At 40.6% G+C, this 27,049-nt stretch overlaps 1 protein-coding gene across 5 annotated transcripts in view; it reads right to left on the bottom strand.

Moving 5' to 3' along the window:
* Window positions 1-1,165: 1,165 nt before the first annotated feature.
* efna5b (ephrin-A5b) overlaps window positions 1,166-27,049 on the bottom strand; it is a 204,586-nt gene continuing 178,702 nt past the window's right edge. For 4 of the 5 annotated variants that reach the window (XM_080189044.1, XM_080189045.1, XM_080189049.1 and 1 more), the window contains 3 exons: window positions 7,856-7,921; window positions 7,430-7,510; window positions 1,166-3,858 (listed from right to left, as the gene is read on the bottom strand). In XM_080189044.1, coding sequence (XP_080045170.1) covers window positions 3,740-3,858; window positions 7,430-7,510; window positions 7,856-7,921 — 266 coding nt within the window. In that variant the 3' untranslated portion in view covers window positions 1,166-3,739. The remainder of the gene's footprint in view (window positions 3,859-7,429; window positions 7,511-7,855; window positions 7,922-27,049) is intronic. The other variant, XM_080189047.1, reaches the window with a different exon arrangement.

Genomic DNA, 27,049 nt, shown 5'->3' with positions numbered 1-27,049 from the left:
GTTTAATAAACGTGAATAGTTAAGTGTTTCTGGTCTTTCATTGGTAAATTGAAGGGGACAGATTGCGTCCCCTGGATTTGAAAACGACATTAGAAAGCTGTGGTGCACTGGACTATAAAACAACCAGGGGTTTTATGTGTGAAACAAGACAGCTGCTGGGGGGTTAGTTTTACATGTTAAAATATTGCAGCTATAACTTAATCCCACTCCGCACAGGATATGATTTCAGTAGCTCATGATTTTATTATATACCTAGATCAAATTTAATCTCTAGTTGTAAATCATAACAAATGTATGATGAATGTGGAATATAAAAAGTTTGTCCACTTAAGTTCTGTTTCAGTATCGAGTATTTGTCCTGCCTTTATTATTTATCCCGCAAGGAGGTTGGAGAGATGTTGGTGTCTGGGACTTGGATCATTTTCTATTTTGATCTCATGGAGCAACATGAAGCAATAGCAAATAAAGTATCAAACTAGGTTCGACGTCAACTTCTTTCCTTTACTCAGAAAAGCCCCTGCATTGTACCAAAACGATTATTCCATTCCCGCTCGACCAGATGGCTTCCCCTCCTGATGTGACCTTTATGGAGAAGTGGGGTCAGTTTGGTGTTGTAAATCCATGGGTAGAGGCCATACTGAGTAGTCATCGAGGGCCAGTACCCAGAGATAGCAGAAAGTCGATTACCATCCTATTGGGGCTTTTGAAACCTGTGCAATAATCATCAAGTCGGGCAATAGCTTCGGCTGTGATTAAATGGACGCTATTGGTCCCAGCTGGATTGAAAGAAAGTTTTACTTTCTCCCCGCTTATATAGTATGGGTTTCATTGTTTTTAAAAGTGGAATTCACTAAAATGCTTTTGCGCCCTGATCATTTTTGAATGTCATGTCTGCGGAATCTACAGATTATACAACCAGCTAGATTTCGACCGTTTGCAGTCGATAAGCAATTAAAAAAAGTTATTGTTTCGATTATCAAACCAGATGCAGATAAAACCTAAGAAAATATTTTTCTAAAATCTTTCTTTCCCGCACCTTTTGAGTGTATCTTCCAGGATTTCGTTAGAGGGGACAGTGAAGGCAACACGATCTGTGCAATTTCATAATAGACATGCCATTTCCTTTATGATTATTAGGATAGCAAGAATGAGACGCACTTCTGCCTTTTAAAACATATTTTCAAACTTTTAATGGTCAAAGACACAGAACATTCATACTATTTATAATGATGAACATCTTTAGTTTGATTTATGTATAGTTGCTCAGACACGTGTATATACCAAACAGATGGATAGAATATCCACATGGCAGCAGACCACAGGGGCTTTCTCCCCCCCTCTTATAAGCAAGTCAAAAAAGCACTCTTCAATAAGTGCAGAGAATCTGCTTTTCAAGCGGTTCTTGAGCAGGGTAATACAGGCACAGGACAACAATGAACTGGACTCTAATATCCAGACGCACACACAATGAGTGGCTCTAACGGAGTGTCAAGAGTAAGCATCTAAAACAGATTTAGCAGACTCCATGAGTAACCTTCAGCATGCCAGCATTTATTAAACTGTACAGACAATGGCAGCAACGCTATTGTAAGAAGATTCGTCTCGCATCAGAGCAGTTTGGGGGCGAATGCATGGGAAAAACTCGGAGTTGCCAAATAGAACAGATTTACCCATTCACCGTTCAATGAAGGCTTGGATGAAAGCAGGCAACAGCTGATCTACGTGGAGTGAATAAAGGGGGAGTGGATTAATTTCTATGCTTCTAAAATTTATAGAACCATTTCCATTCCACATAGCAAGGTAGGTCAGTGAAGTGCCATTGCTTGTTGACAGGTATAGTACACCCCTATTTCTGGCCTCGGCCTGAGCTGTTTCCACACAAAAGGGGGAAGAAACAGTAGGCGAAATTTACAAAACTATGCCGACAATTTTTTTTCCCTTACTCGGGTCCAGGCGCATGCTACAATGATACTGGCAAGATCTTTCCATAAAAACACTCACTCCATCTCTGGGAGAGAAAGAAAACCAGGAACACAAATCGATCGACTTTCAGGATCAACATGGCCCTTCACAAAGGCCTTTGTGATCAGGGTTCCACATCGCTTCAATACATTTAGGGCCAATATTTGAATGTTAAGTCACAGTTTTTGCTCTCCCTCTCCTCATACATAACAAGCAGATTGCAGGCTGCAACTCTATCTCCCCTTGTTCTGACAGTTCGCTGTAGCGTTTGCATGATTCGCTGACACAGCTCGCAGTACTGTAGCAATACATCTTCCAACATAGATCTGTTTGCTTAACCTGCTCAACCAAATCCAGAAATTCTATTGTTTTCAATTATAAAAGATGTAAGAATTGGAATTAATACTTTATCAAACACTATTTACATCATAGGTTGCTAATAATACAGAATTTAAACAAGTTTTTTTTTCTTTTTGCCCTCGAAGAAGGTACAAATCAATGTACTAAGCTAACACTAATGTTATAGACTATTACAGGATACACAGTATCCACCGAACAGACTGATCCTTATTTCCCTGCTTAAAAAGGCAACCAAAAAACGAACAAGCAAGAAAGTAGTTGGTCTTAAATGTCCTCCATGATATCAGGGGCATCCAGTTCTTGTTAGAATTCTCCAGGAGTGTAATAGTACTTGTTTAATAATGAATCCATTCTTGACTAAAATATATTGGTAATAACCACTGTGGAACAGATTAAACTGCCAAAAATTAATAATATCCAATAACGAACTGTGGCCTAAAGCTGCTCAGAACAAAATAATGCAATGGTTACATCACTAACAGAATTGGATTGCAATCCAGTTGTCGGGGGAGGGGGGGGGGATGCAGTATTTTTACATTCTTTGTTCATTATTTTTTCAATTGTAGAACATAGTGTTAAAATAAACTGCAAAATTATCAGTTATGCCCAATATCTATCCTTATTCACATGAAAATTACCCATATTACAAATGACATCAGCATTTCTAACCTACAATTTTAACTGTTATATTTGTGTTTCGCAAATAGTTCTGCAGAATGCTAGTAGCCTATTGCTAACTGCACCACTCTTCGGTTCTGTAATGCTTCCCCAATTTCTTCAAAGCTTATTCAGTGTACACATCTCCTACAAAAATACAAAGCCCTGCTGAGGGCTTGTGGAACAGGAAATGTGTGGAAAATACAAAATATTACAGACAATGTTAGCGACTGCATGAGCACAGAAACTCTCCCTTCAGACACATGTTCAATTATAACTCCCGAGAGGGATGGGGTTATATCTATTCGTAATATCACCCCTCAAGTCCTGACACGGTGACTCGATGCTTTGCGTGATCATCTTACGGTATTGAGTGAGAAGGTATAAATATTGCATGGAGGAGTAAAACCCTCTTGGGCTTCTGCTGAACATTCTTATTCTTCAGTGACTGCATCTGCCACTACTGTTTCTCATCTGCACTTGGATGACAAGAGCTAAACCACCTAGGGGTATTTTGAAAGAAGAAATGTACAGGGAAAATAAGAATCATTAGTCTCAAAATATAATTTGGCATTTTTTGGGGGGTTTATCAGTTTGGATACATCTTCCCTCTTGAATCACTCTCTACTCTCCTGACAGAAAATAAATCTTGTGTCTGGAATAAACTGAATGTTCCCCCTCCTCAACAGTGCAGTTACAGAATCTGTGGTGTTTCCTGATCCAGCCATGCTGTGTCAGAGGTTCCTTGGATTTTTGAACACTACAATGTTGAAAGTGTTACGAAAAGGAACAGTACAGTCGCCAAAAGTAGCGGGGATATCCTGGCCGTCTGAGCATTATTCTCGCCACGTGATGGCTCAGCTTCATGTATGGTGTCATCTGTAGAGAGAATAAATAGAGGAAGCAACACAGTTACAACTCATGACAACAGAAGGAATGCTCTGCACAACTTTAGTCACAATTATAGGTCAGCCAAGCTCCTCAGGCAAATAATTTTCATTGCCACCCCGTCACTGAATGCTCTAACAATCTGCATTGCACTTGAAATTTCCCATTGCTTTCAAACTGCAAAGTCTTTCATTAACTTGGGAAAATGGGAAACCAAAAGCAGTGACAATTAAGAAACATTAATGAGTATTTAATATTTCAAGTAACACAAGATTTCAGCCCACAAACCCACAAGCTGAGATTTTTAATGCCTGGGAGCTGTGCTGTTCATTTCTAAACAGCTTGTTCAATCAAAATTAAATAATTTCATGCGCCACATCTACTCTTGGTTTTCTCATCAAAAATTTGAAGATTTTAACATTGAACAGTGTGTATTGCTGGCAAAGTGGGCTCATCTGACCCATTTTAGATTAAATCCATTCCAACTATTTGAAGGTATTTAAAATAAATCAGATTTAGTACTTCCTTATTGTGCAAAAACATATATTCAACTGCATGAGAAAACCAACAGAGCATCTCACTGAGTTGCTGCTAATATAATCACAATAAACTTTGTTTTGGTGTCCAGACAGAAATTGGCAACAACTGAATGGCACAGTGAGTCTGATTCTTCATTCAAACTTAGCTTGTAAATGAGGAAATAATGCAATTCTTCTACATTTGATGCACAGAATGCAAAATTCAAATTGCTGGCTGCAAGATTCTTTCAACAATCTGTTTCTATTGCTGTGTCTGGAAGTGGAACCCAAAATATTAGCGTAGGATCTGTTCACTGTTTTGTCTCTGAGTTGCAAGGGTATTATTTATTGGTTCTTAGGGTGGGGAGGTACTGTTTTCATTCTTACAAATACACAAATAGTAAATGGAAAAACTTCAGTTACAGGGATTTAGCATCCTTTTCCTGGACAATGGGATCTTTGTCAAAGTCAATGGTCTGAGAAGTCTGTTAAATTGAATTAGTATATTTTATCTGACCAACAATAAATAACAGGATGTGTTTAGGGTTACACAGAAAGCTGCGTAATTCTAAAATCTTGCCTTTACTGGGTAGAATTATTTCCAAAATTTGAGGGCGAGATCCTGGGAAGTGGTTTTCTATGGCTGTTACGAGTTAGCAACACTGTAAGCGTGTTCTATTAGATCTTGATTGATTTTCTAGAGAAAATATTTCCATGTACCATTTGTGATGTTACTAACTACAGCTAACAGTGGAAATCCACTGTTCTTTCAAAGCATTCACCAGAAGACAGAATAATTAAACAGTTAGAATTTTGGTGTGTAAGATTTTTGTGAATCCAGTCCTGTCATTCCATTTTCTACATAAATTAATCTATATTCTCTATTATAAGGAACACAATTCCAATTTGATTCTTGTGCAACCTTGGTGTTCTCTTCCATGTTGCCCTTGCTTCCTGAAACTTTTTTCCAAAACCATTCATTTTCCTACTTTACTGTTTCTTTTCAAAAAATCTCCTGAAAAGCAAGTCCAATGTACATTCCCTAAATTTCCTCACTTCCTGGTCCATCACCACCTTTCACCCAGGAAAGCACACTGAGCTGTTCAGCTGCACTATCCACACCTAAGCAGATGTGGTGGTGATAACAGCCACAAGTGTCCTCCATTTACAAAAGACCAAATGTTGGGGATTGAAGGGATGACCAAGCATCCCCAACAACTGGCCCAATTTTCCATCCTTGATGGCAACCTGAGCACTAAGACTGCTAATGATGCACAATCTAAGTGTAAAATTCAGCTTTCCTCTTGCAGCAGTGAGCCAATTTATATTACTGCCCTTCTAATTAAAGGGGGCTTTCCTCTGGTAGCCCTTCTCACCTCTCAGTCATAAGGTTGTGGGTTCAAATCCCAATCCAGAGATTTAATCAGATAATTTCCATCAACATGAAGGGTGACACAGTGATCAGCATTGCTGCCTCAGTGCCAGGGACTCGGGTTCATTTCCAGCCTTGGGTGACATTGCACATTCCCCATGTGTCTGGATGGGTTTCCTCACACAGACCAGAGATGTGCAGATTGGATGGAATGGCCATGCTAAATTGCCCCTTAGTCTCCCAAGATATGTAGGTTAGGGGGATTAATTGTGTGGGGTTACGGGGATAGGGCAGGTGTGGGCCTGGGTAAGATGCTTTGTTGGAGGGTTGGTGCAGACCCAATGGGCTAAATAGCTTTCTTCTGCACTGTAGGGGTTCTATGATTCTAATATATCAGTGCAATGCTGTGTGTTATAAAGTAGGAGATATTGCCTTTAAGACTGGATGATAAACTGAGGCCCCATTTGGTTAGGTGGCCATAAAAGATAGCATGACATTAAAGAAGTTCTCCTAGACTTTGGGCCAACATTTATCCTGAAACGGACAACCTGATCATTTGTGTCATTGCTGTTTGCAAGATAATACTATGCACAAATTGCTCAGTGCATTTTCTCCATTAAAACAGTGAGCACACTACAAAAAGTACTTCATGTACATTGGAAGTGTTTTGGAATGTCTTACGGTCATTGATAGTACCACATCAATATAACTCTTTGATAGAGAGAATGCATGAATGAGAACAGAATATGCTCCCATCAATCTGGGCTGAATTTAAATCCAGATTCCAAGGGTGAAAGGTGAATGATCTAACCCACTGTACCGCTCAGTACTTCACAATAATGAAATGAACAGCAATATTGAGTTGCATCAATTTTCATGTTAGATTTGCTAAAATATTGGCAGCAGCAGTGAGTTACTAACACAACTAAAATACTCAGACATAAATGTTGGTGGCAGACTTTAATGAAAAGGACAACATTAAGAATACAAAAAGACACATAAATATGCTCCAGACAGGCCTGGTATTTCTGTTCAAGGCAGTGATGCAGGCAAACAAGAGCCTGGATTCTACCAAACTGAGGGGGCCATCTGTCACAGTGTGACTATTTCCAGTTGTCATGGACACATTTCTTGCAATACATGAGAAGTGCAACCCCGTTCAATTTTGGACAAACCCTCCCTCCCATGTATTAATTATAAAATTAGTGAATTGCATGCTCCTATTTTTGTTAGGTAGTTTTATCAGAGCACTGAAAATATTAACTTAACTCCTTCCTTGTTAAGGCAATTTATTTGAAAAGCAAATGCAACATAGCGGTTAAAAGACAGCAGAAGCATTCCATTTCCTGGATATCCTGTCTCACGACATTTGTATGAAGCAGAATATCCAGCACTGCACGAAATTAAATGACATGCATTTCATGTCACATGCCTTTCGTTAATGGCTATAAGAAAAATCTGGTACACCAAGCAAGAATTATTGTATCATTTTGTTGCAATACATACAGAAGAAAGTTAGCAATGAAACCACCACCAAAAAAAAGGGGGGGGACAGGTGAACAAGCTTTCAACACTGAACCCATGCACGGCATGCAAACTGTGACAGAAGATCAATAAGAAAGTGGGAGGGGGAACAGACGCACTTGTTAGAAGATTCTCTAAGCATACTAACCTGCTGGTTCTAATGAACTGTCTACTCTGTCGTTAGCACCGAAAACACTTTCATGTACACCTACAGTTTTCGAACAGCTGTCTATAACAAAAATAGAAATAATAGCCAAATATGTTAGTGTGACATTTTTTCTCTTTTTCCCTGTTTTTCTTTCTTTTTTTAAATTGTTGCACCTTGTGTACATGTCAAAAGTGCTGAAGTCGTCCGTTTGATTTAACCATGGAAATCTTGCAGAAACAACAAGTTAGCAACTGCCATTAAAGCTTGGTGAAGAAAAGTAAGAAAACAAAATGAAAATAAAATAAATACTATGTACAGAACAGGTACCACACAAGATAAACACAGTAAGAGAAAAAAATGTTTTACCAGTGCTTACAATAAAGCATGCGCTAAAGCAACCCTTGCAAGTCTGTCAAAGGAACTTACTTGATTGTCGCACGAGAACTTTCAATTTTAAACAAGCCTTCTTTCCATTATCTGGGATAGCAGAGGCTGTGAAGTGTGAAGAGAAATCATTTTTAGTCTTTGCAACAGAACTCTTACTTAAAAGTTGCTGTCAAGTTAAAACGCATCTGAAATCTGTAAATTGAAGCCAATATAACAAAGTAGTGCACTGTGTTCATAGAAAATGATTTGATATTTTGTACGTGTAATTTTACGCCAATACTGAACTTTAGCACATTGCTGAAGGCAGGACTTAATTATTTAAGCAAGCTTATCAAGTTGACAGCGTAAGCCCCAATTTGTGGCATTAGAGACTTCGGAAAAGACACCATTGAATGCGTTGCAAGGTTCAAAGCAAAAACAAACTTGATATACCACTAAAAAAAGGTTCAGTTGTGTAGTTAGTGGATTAAGTTTTGATTTTCCGCCTCCATTCCCCCCCCCCAACTCCGCCTTGGAGTGTGAGTAAATACACCTAAACACTTTGAAATGTGTAGCAAATCTTTTGGAGTACAACAGTCTGGCTGAAAGGTCCCACTAAATCACACAACAAAGAGCTGCCTCCTCTATCACTAAATGGAAACACACAACATGCTATTAGGACACTGTACTTGAGGTCTGTGGTTACAGGCAGGAAATGATTACTTTCCTGTGGGTCCTGGTGTCCCCATGTTCACAAGCGACATTGTACAAAGCTATGAGCCTATTTACTTGTCTACAGGAAATCTAATAAAAAGAAAAATTTCACAAATCCTGGCACAACATGGATTTTACACATTTCACACACACCTTGTCCAACCTCCCTTGAAATAATCCTTAATTTAAAATCAGTTTAAGGGGGAAAAAAGTCAGGAGAAACAAGTTATTGAGAAATAAAAGTACCAGATAGAAAAATAATGGAAGCAGAAAGATTGCGATGATAGCATTACACTGTAATGAAGAGCAAGTGGAGAGGTTAATATGTTGGCAGGACAAAACAGGAGCAAAAATTCTGTAAATGTTGAAAATTTGAAATAAAAATTGAAAATGTTGGAAATGCTCAAAGTCATCAACGTGAAATGTTAACTCAGTTTCTCTCTTTACAGATACGGCCTCACCTGCTGGGAGTTTTCAGCATTTTCTGTTTCGATGTTGACAATTAGGATGAGCTAAGCTGCTGTCTGAACAGTTGGATCAACTCAAGGAGCTTAAAGAGCTCACTTCATACTTTTGAACCATTTGTTTTGCACAGAAACTTATATGTGAGAGATGCACAGCTGGAGTTTTCCAAAAATATTATTGTAAAACCTGATGGATATTCTGATATTCCAAGCAGTCTGAACTGGTCATTCTGCTCACAAGCAGCAGGAAGTTCCTGACAGTTTCTTTTTTTAACAAAATAAAAGGGATGTGGCCAGGAAGAAACACCAAGGGAACAGAGGAACAAGAACACTAGAAAAAGATTAGAGCTATCAAAATGTTTTTTTTGGGGGGGAGACCAATGCAGGTATGAAATACAATGTGTGAATGGAAACTAGAGGGAGCATGGCCTAGTGGTATTATCGCTAGACTATTAATCCAGAAACTTGGCTAATATTCTGGGGACCCAAGTTCAAATCCTGCCATGGCAGATGGTGGAATTTGAATTCAATTTAAAAAAAAATCTGGAATTGAGAATCTACCAATAACCACAAAATCATTGCCCATTGTCGGAAAAACCCATCTGATTCACTAATGTCCTTTAGGGAAGGAAATCTGTCGTCCTTACCAGGACTGGCCTACATGTGACAGGGCCACAGAAATGTGGTGGCCTCTTAACTGCCCTCAGACAATTAGGGATGGGCAACATATACTGGCAGCCAGCAATGCCTGTGTCCCATGAATAAATAAAAACTTAAATGTTGTTAAGGGCTGTGTTGAAACAAACAATATGCCATCTACATCAGGGCCGAGACCCAAAAATCCAGAACGTAGACAGGTTAAAATAGATGTACCAAGACCATTTTAAGATTATTCATATCAACACTGTTGAAGGGTCAGAAGTAAAAAAGACTACTTTCACACAGAAGATAAATACAGATTACAAAAAAAAGTCACAAAAGGATTTCTCTCCAACAGAGCATGTTAGCATCATTATGGTGTTGCAATGGGCTACGCTTAAAAGAAAGGAGCTACATTTCTAAATGCTCCTGATGAGAGAATGGATCAATCAGCCTTTGTTGGGCCCCATTCCCTATTAACTTGCTCTGTGGAGAGATCAGACCTTGCGCAGAAAGAAACCCAACCTGTCAATACAGAGTTTAACCCTGAAGGATAATAAGTGAGATGAAAGCTTTTCCCTGAACTCGCTTGACTATCTTTTGCTTCCTCTCTCACCACTAAAGGCTAACGATGCCTTAAGTGTTTCTTCCAATTTGTCACTGACTAGCCAATTATAATTTCACAACGACAACTGTCTTTTTAAAAAGCAAGTCAGAAAGAGATCTCAAGTCAGTGGAAATTCATGAGCTTGGTTCAAATCTGCATTTAGAAATACAAATAAATTTAATATTCAACCTGCAAGCCACCGAGGACCTGATTAGTCGGGCAAGGTTACAAAAATACAATGACTGCAGCACCTAATGTTGAAGTTTTAGGAATGCCTTTCAATGATGGCAGTATTGTTACCGAACGATAATGGTGACCGAGCATCTGGAAACTCCATGAACATTTGCTAACTTTGTCTAGCATTAGACAGGCACCTCTTTACAAGGCACAGCAAATCTGAGCTCCATGCGACTGAAACTGTTCGTTCATTGCCAGAAACACAGTAAAGGCTGTCATCTTTCCAGTGAGGCATCAATTACAAGTGCCAGATTATTAATTAGATAGAGACTGATATAACTGCTCCATGAGTTGCACAACAAGAACAGCAATGGCAATTGTGAAAACTACAAGAGTCCACCCTCTCTGCTCTGATCTTTTTTTGTGCATTAGATAGTGTATTACCATCCCCCCAACCCACTCATCTGTCCCCCCACCACACATACAAACTGTGGTTTTCCTCAGGGCAAGAAGTGACTGGCGATTTGCCAGAATAATTTAAGTCACACTGACAATTTGAAACTAGCTTCAGGTGGTGGGAGTTTCCACTGTGCATTATGACTGAAGTGAAAACAACCTTGTTCAGACTGGCAGATTGACTGGACTGTAATATTAGAAAATCTGCATGTCACAATCTCTAATTAGTATTCACAGGTATTAAATGCTCGAGCTGCAACTTGGGAAAAAACTCTAACTGGAAGCAATGCAGATTGATAGCCGATTCTGACCTTATTTCTATGCATTCAAACAGGATCATTTTGTGTCACTCTCAAAAGCTAGCAAATAAATTAATAAATACAATTTAAAATTAAATTAATCCTTTTAAGATTGACAATGTTTCAGCGGCATTTGTCCCATTCACCTCAATTCTCAGCAATGTTTAGTGGCTTTTCATCTCCAAGCCTGTAATTTCAGAATCTTATCTAAAACTCCCTCCAAGGCCACAGTCCACTTTAACCCTCCTCACTCTTTCAATTACAGCCCATTGCACTTTTCACTTTTATTCCATTCCACCACAAGTGACAATCCATCCCATCTCACATTCTGGAATCCTCTTCCCAAATTCTTCTAACCTGGCTGCAACTTTCCTTGTTTCAAATATCTCCTCAAAACCTATTACAATTCCTGCCTGGCATTCTAATACTTGCCTTATTTGTGAAATGCATTTGGAATACATTCCCCCCTTTTGTAGAAAATATAGAATCATAGACTCTTACAGTGCAGAAGGAGGCCATTCAGCCCATCAAGTCTGTACCGACCACAATCCCACCCATTCATTTACCCTGGCTGGTCCCTCTGACACTAAGGGGCAATTTACCATGGCCAATCCACCTAACCAACACATCTTTGGCCTGTAGGAGGAAACCTGAGCACCCGGAGGAAACCCACACAGACACGGGGAGAATGTGCAAACTCCACACAGACAGTGACCCAAGCTGGGAATCGAACCCAGGCCCTGGCGCTGTGAGGCAGCAGTGCTAATCACTGACTTGCACTTCTTTCAATTTGGTGTATTCTATTCGCTGTTCCCAATGTGGTTTCCTCTGTATCAGAGAGACCACATGTAGACTGGGTGATCACTTTGCTGAGCGCCTTCGGTCTGTGCGCAATCAGAACCCTGGCCTTCAGGTTGCTTCCATTTAAACGCACAATCCTACTCCCATGCCCACGTCTGTCCTTGGCCTGCTGCAATGCTCCAGTGAAGCTCAACGCAAACTGGAGGAACAGCATCTCATCTTCCGGTCTCAACATCGAATTCAACAACTTCAGATGATTTGCTCTACCCCACCTTGACTTCTATGTTTTCATTCTATTTTAATAATTTTTTTATTGTTCTCTATCTTTTATTTCTTTATTGTCTTTCTTCATTTTTCTTCCCCTCCCACTCCTTCCCCCTACTTTATCCCCCTTCCCTTCCCTTTTCTCACCTTTGCTTCCCCTTTTCTAAATTTTACCTCTGTCCCATCCATTCCCTCTCCCCTTCCCCAACATCTTCATCTGTTTTAGCTTCTCGGCCATTTGGTCATTCACACCTTTTATTCTCTCTGTGGATTGCCATTAGCAGTCTTTCCTCCTGGTTTCTGTGCTATGACTCATCTTTCATTCCCTCACCCTGCAGTGTAAACATCTTTCCATGCCTTTTAGCTTTGACAACAGGCCATTTGGACTCAAAACATCAACCCTTTTCTCTCCTTACAGATGTTGTCAGACCTGCTGAGATTTTCCAGCATTTTCTCTTTTGGTTTCAGATTCCAGCATCCGCAGTAATTTGCTTTTATCCAGTGCTAACCACTGTGCAACGAAGCCGCCTTAGCGACACTTCCCAATTTTCTCTTCACCATTATCTCGAACCAATCTGGCTCATCAGAACTTTGCTACATTCTATGGGCAAGAATTCTTGGGTGTATAGCAGTAAGGACAGGAGTCTGTATTCCTGCAAGCAGCAGAGTTTTGTTTCCTCAGAGCAGCTATCCTACCAGCTTTAACTGGGGGGTACAAGGCCAGTGTTGCCGTGAACTGGGGAGAGGGAGGGTGGGGGAAGTACAGAGTTGAGAAGCTTATCCCAGGTAATAATCTTATTTAGCAAAGTCCGAGCTCCCAGACATCCCTCCAGTACCTTCAATTATAGCACAAGGAAATGAAGAGAAGATCCTGCTACATAGATAGTAGTGTAGGCTACTCTGTGATAATTACATTACTTTCTCAATGCATTTAAATGTCTTGCATTCAGGCTAGTTTTTTGTTGCTCTGTATTATTACGCATTTAATTTTTTTTCAATTGGCTTCTCAGCTTTTGTGGTTTTCTGGCTTGGCATGTGTGCAAAATTCTTCCAAACCTCTACTATGACCTAAGAAACCACAAGCCCAACTTCAGAATAGCACCCTCTACCACATCAGTGCACATTTTTCCATCTCTCACACAAGCTAATCTTATGCTCTGTCTGAAAGAGATAATTAATTCATGGTAAATCAAATGGGCAGTTTTAGGCTGTGGGCTTATATTTACCAGGGTTGGTCACGTTATGGAAACCCATTTCATATTGGTTCCTGCAGTTTGGCAAAGAAATGAGACCAGGCTGGATTTCAATCAAGGAGTAGATACAAGGACGGATGTGTTCACATGTAGTACCCCCCAGTCTAGTCTTTTTTCTGTCACTATTTAATTAAACTAGATATTTGCATGCTACAAAGCAGCTGGAGTGTGCTGGAGTTCAATTTTCAAGATACATCCATCACAGATAGTTTCAAACATCCCTATTTTCACATAGAAAACAGGGTAAATCACTCGGCAATTTCAGTGATAAATTACTGCAGGGACAGTTTAATTTTAATACAAATGAAATCTGTAAATAGTAGTAAGTGTTCTGACTTTCAGAAAGGGTCCAACATCTGATAGCAAGGGACTTCTTGAATCTTGGTTACAACTTGAAGCAAAATATCTAATTTACTGAGTTCACATGGTAATAATCGAGAGACAGATGCACAATATCACAATTAAATTACCTGTTCAGATTGGGGGATTGGAAAGTGAGAGAGAGAAGTTGGAATAGTGGCCTGAACCTGGTCTAAAATTCTAGAAGGAGAGTTTAAGTATATTTATTAGTGTTACAAGTAGGCTTACATTAACACTGCAATGAAGTTACTGTAAAAATCTCCTAATTGCCACATTCCGGCACCTATTCGGGTACACTGAGGCAGTATTTAGTATGGCCAATGCACCTAACCAGCACACCTTCCAGACTGTTGGTGGAAACCCACGCAGACACCAGGAGAACGTGCAGACTCCACACAGGCAGTGACCCAAGCTGAGAATTAAAGCCAGGTCCCTGGCACTGTAAGGTAGGTAGAGCTCACCACTGTGCTACTGTGTTGCCCCTAGGCATTAGGGTGGTATGGTGGTAATTTTCTATCTAATTTCCACATGAGAGAGATGTGACAGGTGGGTGGGATGGAAATGAATAGGGACAGTTGCACCTGAGCTTATCCAGGAAATTCCTCTTTACGTGCTCTGGAAAGTCCTCAGCATAATGCATGCCAGTTAAAATGTGCTGCATGTCCCCTTATATTTACCAGGGTTGGTCACGTTATGGAAACCCATTTAAGAACATAAGAACATAAGAAATAGGAGCAGGAGTAGGCCATCTAGCCCTTCGAGCCTGCCCCGCCATTCAATAAGATCATGGCTGATCTGTCGTGGCTCAGTTCCACTTTCCCGCCCTCTCCCCATAACCCTCAATCCCTTCTCTTATCAAAAACCCATCAACCCGCTTCTTAAAAATATTTAGCGAGGCAGCCTCCACCACTTCAACGGGCAGAGAATTCCAGAGATTCACCACCCTTTGAGTGAAGAAGTTCCTCCTCAACTCCGTTCTAAACCGCCTCCCCTTTATCTTGAGGCTGTGCCCCCTAGTCCTACTGTCTTTTTTGAGCGGGAAGAGTCTCTCCACCTCTATCCTATCCATCCCATTCATCATCTTATACGTCTCAATGAGATCTCCCCTCATTCTTCTAAACTCTAACGAGTACAAGCCTAGTTTATTCAGCCTCTCCTCATAGCTCAATCCCCTCAACTCCGGTATCAGCCTAGTAAACCTCCTCTGCACTCCCTCCAGGGCCAAAATATCCTTGCGCAGGTGCGGCGCCCAAAACTGCACACAGTACTCCAGCTGCGGCCTCACCAATGCCCTATACAGCTGCAGCAAGACCTCCCTACTTTTATATTCAATCCCCCTCGCTATGAAGGCCAGCATCCCATTCGCCTTCCTGACCACCTGCTGCACCTGCAAGCTGGGTTTTTGCGACTCATGCACAAGGACCCCGAGGTCCCTCTGCACCGTCGCCTGCTGCAGTTTTTCGCCACGTAAGTAATAGTCCTTCCTACCATTCTTCCTACCAAAGTGGACCACCTCACAAAATTTCATATTGGTTCCTGCAGTTTGGCAAAGAAACGAGACCGGGCTGGATTTCAATCAAGGAGTAGATACAAGGACGGATGTGTTAACATGTAGCACCACCCAGTCTAGTCTTTTTTCTGTCACCATTTAATTAAACTAGATATTTGCATGCTACAAAGCAGTTGGAGTGTGCTCAAGCCTTATATTGCTAGGATATGTGATTCAATCCCGGGAAGAGGATGGTCACCTTCACCAGGTGGAGATGAAGAGGCTGAAAATGTCTTTACCTTTGGCCAGTTTGGGCCAGAGGATTGAGTTCCACCATTGAAAGATGAGTCAGAATGGACTGCAACGGACTCCACTGTGCCCTTGCAGACATCAGCCAGCCACTCTTGCTTTATGTTAATGACACTGTCCCTGGAATGTGTTTGGAGCCTCTGTCAGAGGTTCTGCTCTGCCACACATACACTGGCGGTGTGGAATCCTGAGGAATTTCTGGGCCCCCTGATTTAATACATGCTGTCGCTTCAGGAAAGTGAAGAAAGAAGATGTGAATATTAAAAAGGAATTAAAGCAGCAAGCAAATTAAAAACTAAATTAATTCAAGATGGGGAAATACAAATATTTCAATCCAAAAAATGGATTTGATAGCAGTAAATAGCAAATTCTCTGCCAACCCCAAACTTAATTTAAGGTTGCTGCAAACAAGAACCTAAGTAAAATATCAAAGAATACACAAGCATGACACTGGGCTGGCAGAGTTTCTTCCCTAATAAACACTGCATACAATTTGGAAATGACCACATCAGCCTAGGTTTTGCTCATGCACCTTCTCTGCTTGTGCAAAGAACTCTCTTTTTAACCACAATCACAAAAAGATAATTCAATGCAGCACTTTGAACCACTTCTTGGCAGCTGTCACCACGCATTTGAGATTTAAACATTGATATCAAAGTGATACTGTGGGGAATTTTTACAAGCTATTTTCTTTAAAGAAAAGAATCTGTACATGTAAATACATTAAGGAATGTGATGGTATTTTATGGGCTTCAGGTGATTTTTCCTCCATTTCCAGCAAGACATTAAAGTACACAGAGCTCAGTGAGAAAATCAACACGATCCCTCAGTTGACCTCGGTTTATTATGTTGGGAAAACAAGCGTGATTGAAGTACTAACATCTAGACAATGAAACAATCCCCATTTTAAATATCAATATATAATGGGTCTGCAGTACTTAAACAGCATCCGTTATTGTTGTTTATTATGATGCCAAGTTGTGCCTTAATGTAAAATTTTCACAAATCCACGGTTTACAAAGAAATTATTTGTTTTTGGAATTAAAGTGGCAGAGGATAACAGCAATGTGACATCACTGCCTCACTGATTTATTGCATGTATGCAACAGAAGATGGGCTTGCATTTATTCAGGAAAGCCAACGCACTTGACAGCCATTGAAGAACTTTTGAGTTTGCTGTTATAACGTAGGCACAGTGGGCTAGAATGATTCTTCATGAGATGACAGTGGTTCCCTTTAACAAGGCTACATCAGTCTGTGACAGCATTTTCATAATTAAAAAGGTAGAAGTCAAATTCAAGGCCTGCTGAGTAGGATTTTGATGTGAATTTTCAACTTTGCAAGAGAGTATTCCACTCACTTACAGAACTGATATTAGTCCTGGTGGTTTATTTGACTCATTGTCATCACTGTTATTTATCCTGCTACAGGATGAAAATCTTCCTCTGATGGTTACAGCTACTGGTAACAATTTGTCTTCAATGAGACCTAAAATAAATTTAAATCGGACAAAGGAAATGTAAGTCTTAAACATCACAATTTAATATTTATCAAGAGACCGGGTGTAAACGAACACATCCTATTGTTTTTTTTAATTCTTTCATGGAATGTGGATGTTACTGGTAAGGCCAGCATTTGTTGCCCATCTCTAATTACCCTTGAACTGAATGGTCTGCTGGGCCATTTCAGAGGGAAGTTAAGAGTCAACTATATTGCTGTGGGTAAGGAGTCACATGCAGGCCACATGGGGGGAAATGGCAGATTTCCTTCCCTAAAGGACATTGGTGAATCAGATGGGTTTTTGCAACAATCAACAGTGGTTTCATGGTCATCAGATGGGTTTTTGCAACAATCAACTTTATAATTCCAAACTTATTAATTGAATTTAAATTCCTCAGCTGCCCTGGTGGGATTTGAGCAAGTGTTCCCAGAACATCAGCCAGAGCCTTTGGGTTACTGATCATTACCAGTGTCACCAGAGATAGAGAATCTGGTGAAATACTGTGACAATAATAATCTCTCCCTCAATGTCAACAAAACAAAGGAGATAGTCATCGATGTCAGGAAGCGTAGTGGAGGATATGCCCCTGTCTACAGCAACAGTGATGAAGTGGGAAAAGTTGAGAGCTTCAGGTTTCTAGGTGTCCAAATCACCAACAATCCACCCTGGTCTCCTCTAAGCTGACGTTATAGCTAAGAAAGCCCACAAATGTCTCTATCTACTCAGGAGGCTAAGGAAGTTTGGCATGTCCACTACGACTTTTTTTTATAGATGCACCATAGAAAGCATCCATTTTGGTTGCATCATAGCTTGGAATGGCCCCTGCTCTACCCAAGACTGCAAGAAACTACAAGGGTTTGTGAACGTAGCCCAATCCATCAGACAAACCAACCTCCGATCCATTGACTCTGTCTACACTTTCCGCTGCCTCGGGAAAACAGCCAGCATAATCAAAGACCCACTGCACCCAGGACATTCTCTCTTCCATCTTCTACTGTTGGGAAAAAGATACAAAAGTCTGAGATCACATACCAACCGACTCAAGAACAGCTTCTTCCCTGCTGCCATCAGACTTTTGCATGGACCTACCATATATTAAACTAATCTTTCTCTACACTCCAGCTATGACTGCAACACTGCATTCTGCACTCTCTCCTTCCCTTCTCCCCTATGTACTCTATGAACAGTATGTTTTGTCCCTATAGCGCTCGAGAAACAATACTTTTCACTACATCCCAATACGTGTGACAATAATAAATCAAATCAAATCTCCCCATTTTTCATTAACTGAGGCTGCATTCTATTTGGCTGGTGTTTCTGCTCTGCAAATTATTTTATAATTCAACAATTTGCATAACTGCACTCATCTTGATGGATCCCATCCTAGATATTAACCATGCTCCTCCCTCAGATGCTGCTGGACTAGGGGGTTTTACAATTCCTTCAGAATGATCATCACAAAGGATTTTTACCTGACAGTCAAAGCACAATGTCAGCTTTTGTTTTAAACTTTTTTCTAAGTTTGAAAAGTCCCGTACTGGGATAGTTTTCAGCCAGCAGAAAAATGCATAGTACAGGAAATTGGTCTGAACTTCTATATTAATTCAACAGCTAAAAGGAATATGCATCATATCACTTCTGCCATTTTCAGGCAGAAGGACAACATGAAGGGATCAATTACAGAGCAATAATAGCAGCAGTTTACCTGGGTGACTCTAAAGCACCTGATATTCCTTTCTATCAATGAACAGTCATACCATACACACACTGGCCATGATTCTCCCATCCCACTGCGCTAATTTTTTCGTGCAACAGGCTGGGAGAATCACACACAGGAGTTTATGCCCCAATAACGCCTCCCAGCGCCGGATTTCCGGTGTGGTCCGGTTCATGCCAGAAATCAGTGGGAAAGTGGTACTAGTATTTAAATAATAGTTTAAATAGCATTTAAATGCTATTCATGGGCCCAGGACTGGATTCTCCGGGCCCGCTAGCCTCTTGCACCCACTGGAGTGTTTCACTCCAGCGAGGATTACACTTGGTCCCCACTTTTGGGGAAATAGCAGTCTGACCCCACTGAAGTGAAGGGGGCAGTAATTGGGGCCCCCTGGAGGTCAGGCAGTAGTGCCCCCGGGCATGGCACACCTGGCAGTGCCAGCCTATGTCCCTGTCACTGCCCAAGGGGCAAATGCCAATGTCCAGGATGCACTTTGGCACTGCCCTTCAGGCATCAGGCAGTGCCAAGTGGGAAGAGCCTAGGGGATGATTGGTGGGGGGGGGTCCCACTGCCACTAGGATTGGTCAACAAAGAAGGGAGGCCAGCATTTGGGATGGGCTGGAGGGGGGAGGGCGGTGGGGGGTGGGGAAGGGGTGGTTCGGGCTGGCCCGAGAATGGTCTGGGGGGACACAGGGCTGGCCAACAATTGAGCTAGTCAGCAATTGGGAGGCTGACAGTGTGGGACACTGCAAATGTGCAGAGGCCCATTGGTTTCAGCCTCCCGGGTGGGAATAGGTGCCACTCACTGATTTATAATGATATTCATGCTGATGGTCTCTACAGTGCACAGGGTGTGGGAAATTCTAGTCTGAACTCCCACTGAGAAAAAACAGAGCAAATCACTCCAGTTTTCCCGCAAATTCAATACTTAGAACATTTTTGGGAGAATTCTGCCCAATTTTAGTTGACAATGTTTCACTACAGAATGCAAACATAAACTATGCAGAGGGGATGCACAGTGGCACTGTGGTTAGCACTGCTGCCTCACCCAGCTAGGCAGCCAGGTTCAATCTGGGTGAGTGGAGTTTTCACAATCCCAGTGCTACATGGGTTTCCTCCGGGTACAAAATAAATACCAGGAAATTCTCCTGACCAACATTCCTCCCTCTACCAACATTACCAAAAACACTAAGGCCGGAATTTTACCACCTCGCTTGCCTGGAATCAGGGCGAGTGATGTTCGCAGAAAGGAATTCTCCGTTGGCCTCAGATGGGATTTTACAAGCCTTGCCTGAGTGAGGTGGTAAAGTAGCGGCATAAGTGCCCATTCATCTCATCTTTGCACAGAATGGCTCCATTATTTCTTTAACTGACAGCAGGCACAGCAGGTCATTGTGTTTGATGATTAGCTACATTTCTCAAAGAAACAAAATGCTTTACTAATTCTCATTTTGACTGATACTATCAAAGCAGTATTTATTACCCATTCCTAGTTGCCCTGAATTAGCCACACAAGTGTGGCCAGACTGGATAGCGATGGCAGGTTTCCTTTGCTGAAGGATATTAATGAAACAATTGGGCTTTTACAGCATGCTGGTATCTTTCATGGTTATCTGTCAGTCCACAATATCAATTCACTTTCAAAAAAACTTAGATCATAGAATTCCTACAGTGCAGAAGGAGGACATTCGGTCCATTGAGTCTACACAGACTCTGACAGAGCCTCTTACCCAGTTTCTCTCCCCCACCCTATTCCCATAACCCCACAAATTTACCATGATTAATCCATCTAACTGACACATCTTGGGACACTAAGGGGCAATTTAGCTTGGCCAATCCAGCTAACCTTCACATGTTTGGATTGTGGGAGAAAACCAGAGAACCCAGAGGAAGATACGGAGAGAATGTGCAAACTAAACCCAGTCACCGAAGGCAGGAATTGAATCCAAATCCCTGCCACTGTAAGACAGCAGTGCTAACCATTGTGCCACCATGGCACCCATTTACCAATGGCAGAATTTGGATCCCAGACTTCTGCATGTCTAAGATAGTACCACAACCTGTTACCAAACTGCAACAAATTCAATCCTTGCTTTTTTTCCATCCTAACTTGAAATATGCTCAATGTAGGAGCTGACCTTTACTCTGTTCTATTCCTTTAATTTACATGATCCATTCCTGAATTTTGGTGAGGGAATAACTAATTAAATGGTCAATCTGCTAAAGCATGACATCAATTTATCTTTGGAGATAAATGCTGGCCTCTGGAATTTTGAATAGAGTATTAATTAAACATTAAACTGCGAAGAAACACTTTTTCCATATTAATTTAGAAGTGAAAATGGAACAGAAAACATGGAACAATTTAAACTTTCACACTGACTAATATTAAGCCACTCACAAAGATATGGATATTTCACAAGTCAACACAGTGGTGCACTGTGGAAGGTGTTTAGTGCTACCCAATGTCAAGGTTCACTTACCGCCTTGTAACCAACATCAATAGCACAACTGAGCATGCTTAGATACTTTCAGTCTCTCACTGAAAATATCATTACCAAATTACTCCAGGGAAGACTAAGCCCCTGTAAGTGAGAGCAGCATTTATGAATATGGAACAGATGGGCTTTTTGTGAGACTGCTCTGGAAGAGTAAAAACAAAATTTGTAGCCTAGTTTCTCCATTTATAGAAACTATCTAGAGACTCTTCACACAGCAGAAATACAAATTTCGGTAAAATAGCGTTCGGTTTGATTTATTTAGTTTCGCTGGATGAAATGGCAAAGGGACTTCATCACAATTTATTTCTAAAGCAATCCCGTGATGTTTTGTCAACATAATTTTTCTTGCGTAAAACCACAGAATAAAATCTTTCCAGATGCCATAACTGAATCATTCGATTTTGTGGTTTCACCATTACAGACACAGGGTCAAGTCCTGCTCCACTCAATTCCTCTTCGGAGCTGAAGCAAATGATGAGGTACCAACCACGGGTGTGTGTGGAAGGAAAGTACAACCAGAACTGCAGGAGTAGCCGCTCCAATTTGGCAATATATCCATTGTTGAAAACAGAAACTTTGACCCAAAATGCACATCTGGTTTAATTGTTTCTAAAGAGCACAGTATTTTATCTTCCACTGTCCTCCCTCCCAAGTCTCAAGTGATGGCAGGATTGACCCCTGAATCCAGGGCTTCTCAGTTGGCTCAGTACAATCATTCTCACTGATCTGTAGAAAGTTCGGACAGTTCAACCGAACAGAAGGAATGGATGAGAAAAAGGGCAGTATGTTGCATCAAGTTACGCAAAAACTCTTTCCGTAATATTCCATTCAGTCATCCTGAGAAAAAGCCCAAGTTGTGAGGTCGAGGCTTCTGAGGGAAGTTTTGAGATCTGGTACTAATGAGCAGCTCTGTTCAAAAGGAGGTAGGTGGAGAGAAGGTGGTGTGTGGGATTGGGCAGGATTGCTATGTGAGCCTCCTCAATCCCACCCCACTGAGTCTGGCCTAATCCAGGATATCTGGGCCCTACAGAGGACACTACTGGCAGCAGTAGGAAGGGATAAAACAAAGGAACGGGATAGTCACCTCAAATACCCTCACAAAAAGAGAAGAGCCAAAATATGATCAACTTGCACGTGATAAACAAGTTATTCTCTATAAATAAACTGATCTAAAAAGAATTCTTCATTGCAGAATTGTCTCTGCAATTAGGGGATGGTAAAATTTATGCAAATACATGTATCCTCATACTAGAGGGAATAATGACCAAAGTCATAATCATTGCACAAAATGCAAGCAAACTGGCCTTGGAACACCTCATTAGGCAGATGTTAAATGTCCAGGAAGAACCCAAGCATGCAGTAGCTGCTGCAAATGGACCTCTTTGCTAAATATTCCACACTCTCAACTCCCCACAGTGCAAAATGTGAACTAACCAACAAATGGCCAGTGTGTTCTATTGCTCAGGAGAGGAAGGAGGACACAGCTGTGCAAGGGAATATAAAAGACAAAATATTTGCCAGTTATTTATTATGTAAGTTTTATAGTCCAGGCTCGAGTGGTAAAATACTGTCGGCATTTATGTTTGTGGAAAGCGTCAACAGACACAAATCTTCCCAAATATCACAGCAATCCAACCAAGGCAAATTCATCATTAAAAAGCAAACCAGTGCTCCATCTGTAAAACATTATGAATTTTCAATATTGGTAAGAATTAAGAGAAAGAGGGGGAAAATGAACTCTGTAGAATTTGAAGTGATTGCTTTAGGGTCTTTATATTTATTATTTGAGAGTATGGTTTACTACACATTACAAAAAAACTAATTTTAAATAGCCCTAGGGAACAGATTATCATCGACATGTGACTCTTAAAATCTAAAGTACTAATACATGACCTGCATGTTGTACTTTTATGAAAGAGGTCACTTTTACAACATAATTCATGCTGTTTATTAATAGTTTATCGAGTCTTCTAAAGGATTGGTTACAGATGTACAGCACTTGAAAAGTCTTTCTGTACTGCAAAATGGTAGCCATTTGAAGTCCATGCTTTTTTAATGTAGATAAAAATAACATTCCTCATGCTGGGTGGGGGAAGGGGTTAGAATGTGCATCCCAGATCCAAGGCTTAAAGCTGAAAGCTGGGGGTGCCAAAATTAAGAAATATTGCATCAATTTGATTTTATCCCACATGAGCTTTGCTGATTAACTAGTTTCTGTTGTTCCAATGAATTACGCCAGCTTCTGTCTTAGCCATCTAATTTTATCAGAGGCTCAACAAATCATCTTTATTGTGATGTCTTGCACTGAACTGGAACACTGAAGTAAAATTGGGTTTTTCTTAAATGAATTGCCAGAACCGTTAATCTTTATCTAAGCACTATAATAACTATTTTGTTTACTGTGGCCGTTAAGAATGTTTTCAGCATGCCACATGGCAGCCAGCATATACACTAATTTAAAAAAGAACTGTCAGAATTATTTGTAATCATCCTGTGCACCTTTCTTTTGGATTAGGCTGAAAGTATATAAAAGGTTTAATTATGATGCAAGGTGCATCTTAAAGATCACCTTGCCCGTGCGCTAATCCACCATCACCAATGCCAATAGTGAAAAGCTATAACGTTTTAATTTCTGTGAAGAAGGTCTCTAGTGGGTTTTGTAAACTAGCTATCGAAAGGTAAGCATTTAATCATACATGGAGAACAATATCGAACCGCATTGTCAAAACTGTGTTGACACAGATTTCATTATGCTAAAAGGGTTAATGCAAAGTTTACTGGAAATAAGTTTATTTTTCCCTCTGCCTCTCCAGCAGATGATTATAGTGAATGTCTGAATCCTCACAGATCAATCTACACAGATCTCTGCTTAACCTTCATAACTTAGCTGCTGTGTTTAACAAGGACTTTCTTTTATAGGCAGCCTGGGGAAAAGCAGATACAAAAGCTGCTGTGGGCATTTTCGCTCTCTCCACTTTGAGTTTTTGTCGAGGTGAGATGTAGCAGGTCTAACTAGCACCTCTGAGAATTCAAATGGAAGGATTCCTTCCACTTCATACCAAAGTGAAGCTTCAAAGACATGCTTTAATTTCCCAGAGCACATAGTTACACCGCACTTCCGAAAAAATGACTAGCTCCCACATTTATTTCAGAGAAAGATTAAATCCAGTTATGATCTTTCTCTCTCCCTCTGTCTAAAACCACATACTTTTCAATAAGCTGCTAGTATTAGTTATCACCAAATACACATTAATTTTATTAAAAAATAAAGATTTTGCTTTTGCAGTTACACACATATAATTTCCTTCAGTAGTTACAAGCTTTTGTTCTAGAAGCTTATGATATTAATCAGTAAAATAATTTCCACTTGGCTTTTACTTCTAAAATATGAAAATGTCCTTTGTTCTCCAATATGATATCCTAGCAAATTTCAAGAAATGTCATTAAAATAAGACTGCCAAAATTGCCACAATATCTGCCAGCAAACTTTTTTCCCTCTCCCTTTTGCTCCCTATTTTTCTGGTTCCCATGGCTCCCAGTCTGATTACTTACTGGACATTTCAAACATCCAGACAGTCACACTAGGTCTTCTCAACAAAAGGAGAAAACTAAATACTACTTCCCTTTCCCTCAGCGCCCATGCAACAAGGACTTTAGGGTCACCTGTGGGGTATCTGGCAGAATTACAGTGCCAGGGACGAAATACAAACAACCATCACAAGTGACAAAACTTGTCTGACTTCAGACTGAGTCCAACCCTTTCTTCTGTTTAAAACTGTGAACTGTTTTGAAAGGTTGACTAGACTCCCTTATAGTCTGTGGCATTGGAGTCAATTATTCTCCCCATGATGTCTGATCCTATGGTAGCAGAGGGAATAACCCATGGTGTTCAATTCCATTGTACCCTACGTGGCCATCTGTGCAGGACATTCTCAGGGGCCATGTTGTTGATCGAATCTCCCAGCAGACTATTTATTTACAGTGTTTGATCATAGATTTTGGGATCTGAGGCTCTCTTGACTTAGGCGCTAACATTTTTTTTGGGGTGGATGGAAAAGATGGGGAAAGCAATCAAATTCAAACACAGTTTTGTTTAGTTTGACAAAAGTGCTCCATTTTATTATCATCAGCAGCTGATAATGAAGTGTTGCACCTTAACCAGGCTATTCCTCAGACAGGTAATGTTATGTCCATGTAGCCAATCTTGCCGAAAAAAGCTACAGCAAAATCAATTGCCAATACTTCTCATTTTGTGACCATTTGTGCTGGGAATGCAGTTCTTCATAAAATATATTTTAATGATTTGGAGGCAGCAACAAAGTATACAGTGGTCAAATATGCAGGTGATACAAAGTGGGAGGGAACGCAGCTTGTAAGGAGGATTATAAATAGGTTTCAGACAGATATTCACAAGTGAAGTGAATGGGCTGAAAACTGGCAAGTGGAAGTCAATGTGGGAAAATATGAAATCATCAAGGTACAAATAAGCTTTATTGGAAAGGTGTTTATGCTACAGGCTGCGAGGATAGACTGTCTGTTTCCCTGCACAAATGGCTGTTAAAATTCTCAGGATGTCATGTGATCAGTCCCTTAAAGTGCCCTTGTTCCACTTAGGAGCAACGTGAGTACACAACACTTTCCTCCCCCATTACATTAGGGGTTCTTGCAATGAAACAAAGTACAATATTAACAATCAAAGTTCTCAATATGAACAATGAATAAACACAACAGTCAATAAGTTAGATGTTTCAGACAACATTGATTTCTGACTGATTGTCGATGAACCTTGGGTGTCTGCATTTTCATGTTGACTGCATATTCTAGTGTTTTTCATTTAGTTTGGTGGTTGTCTTCACCTGACCTGATGTAGTGTTCAGAGGCTGGCTCAGTGTTGAAGTGTTCTCAACTAATTGTTCTCCCCAATTGTTTTGGGTATTGTCAGGATCAGAGATATGCCCAGGTGTTCATTTGGCTCAACTTATTGTGAACTCTTAATTGATTCTATCTCTGGAAAACTGGTTCTGGCTGCCTAAAGTTGATCAGCATGTCTTCTCCATTCTACATCTTCTTGAGTTTGTATGGTGTAACAGATCGGTCCTGCCTGTGCTAAGACAATGGCAGATATCCACTTCTCACTGGTAGTATAGTTCCTTGCCAATATTTCTTGACCTTTATAAAAACATGGCAATTGGCCCTGTTCTCCCATCATATAACCTGACCTTGCTGTTTCTTCTCGACCATTTCTCTTGTCTTGGGCAGCTTAAGCAAATCAAACATGGTGCATAATTGACATTTATCATGAGCAATGTCAGAGGACTTTGGGTTGTCGAGTGTGTTATATTCCTGTATGTTATCAGGAAGCTGTTCAATCATTTAGACAATGATCCTTGCTCGTGTTACCTTCAACAAATGTTTCATTGTCTGAACAAAGCTTTATTGGAAAACCAACTGTGCTCCATTGTCACTAACAAGGTGCTCTGGGTAACTGAATCTTCCAAAAATCTCACCCAGGCACTCTATTGTTTTCTCCAAGGACATTGTCTTCATAATGGCGACTTCACGTCATTTTGAGTGTGCGGTGACTACAATGAGAAACATACGTCCTTCAAATGATATAGAATAATCTATATGAACCCTTTGCCCTGGCTCTTTTGGCTATTTCCATGGGATGTTCGAAGTGGCAGCACATTCCAAACGTTTGCA

Source organism: Carcharhinus amblyrhynchos, chromosome 5 (genome assembly GCF_965287045.1).
Source record: "Carcharhinus amblyrhynchos chromosome 5, sCarAmb.v2.hapA, whole genome shotgun sequence".
In the NCBI taxonomy this organism is placed as follows: Eukaryota; Metazoa; Chordata; class Chondrichthyes; order Carcharhiniformes; family Carcharhinidae; genus Carcharhinus; species Carcharhinus amblyrhynchos.
This window is presented reverse-complemented; position numbering and strand designations above follow the sequence as displayed.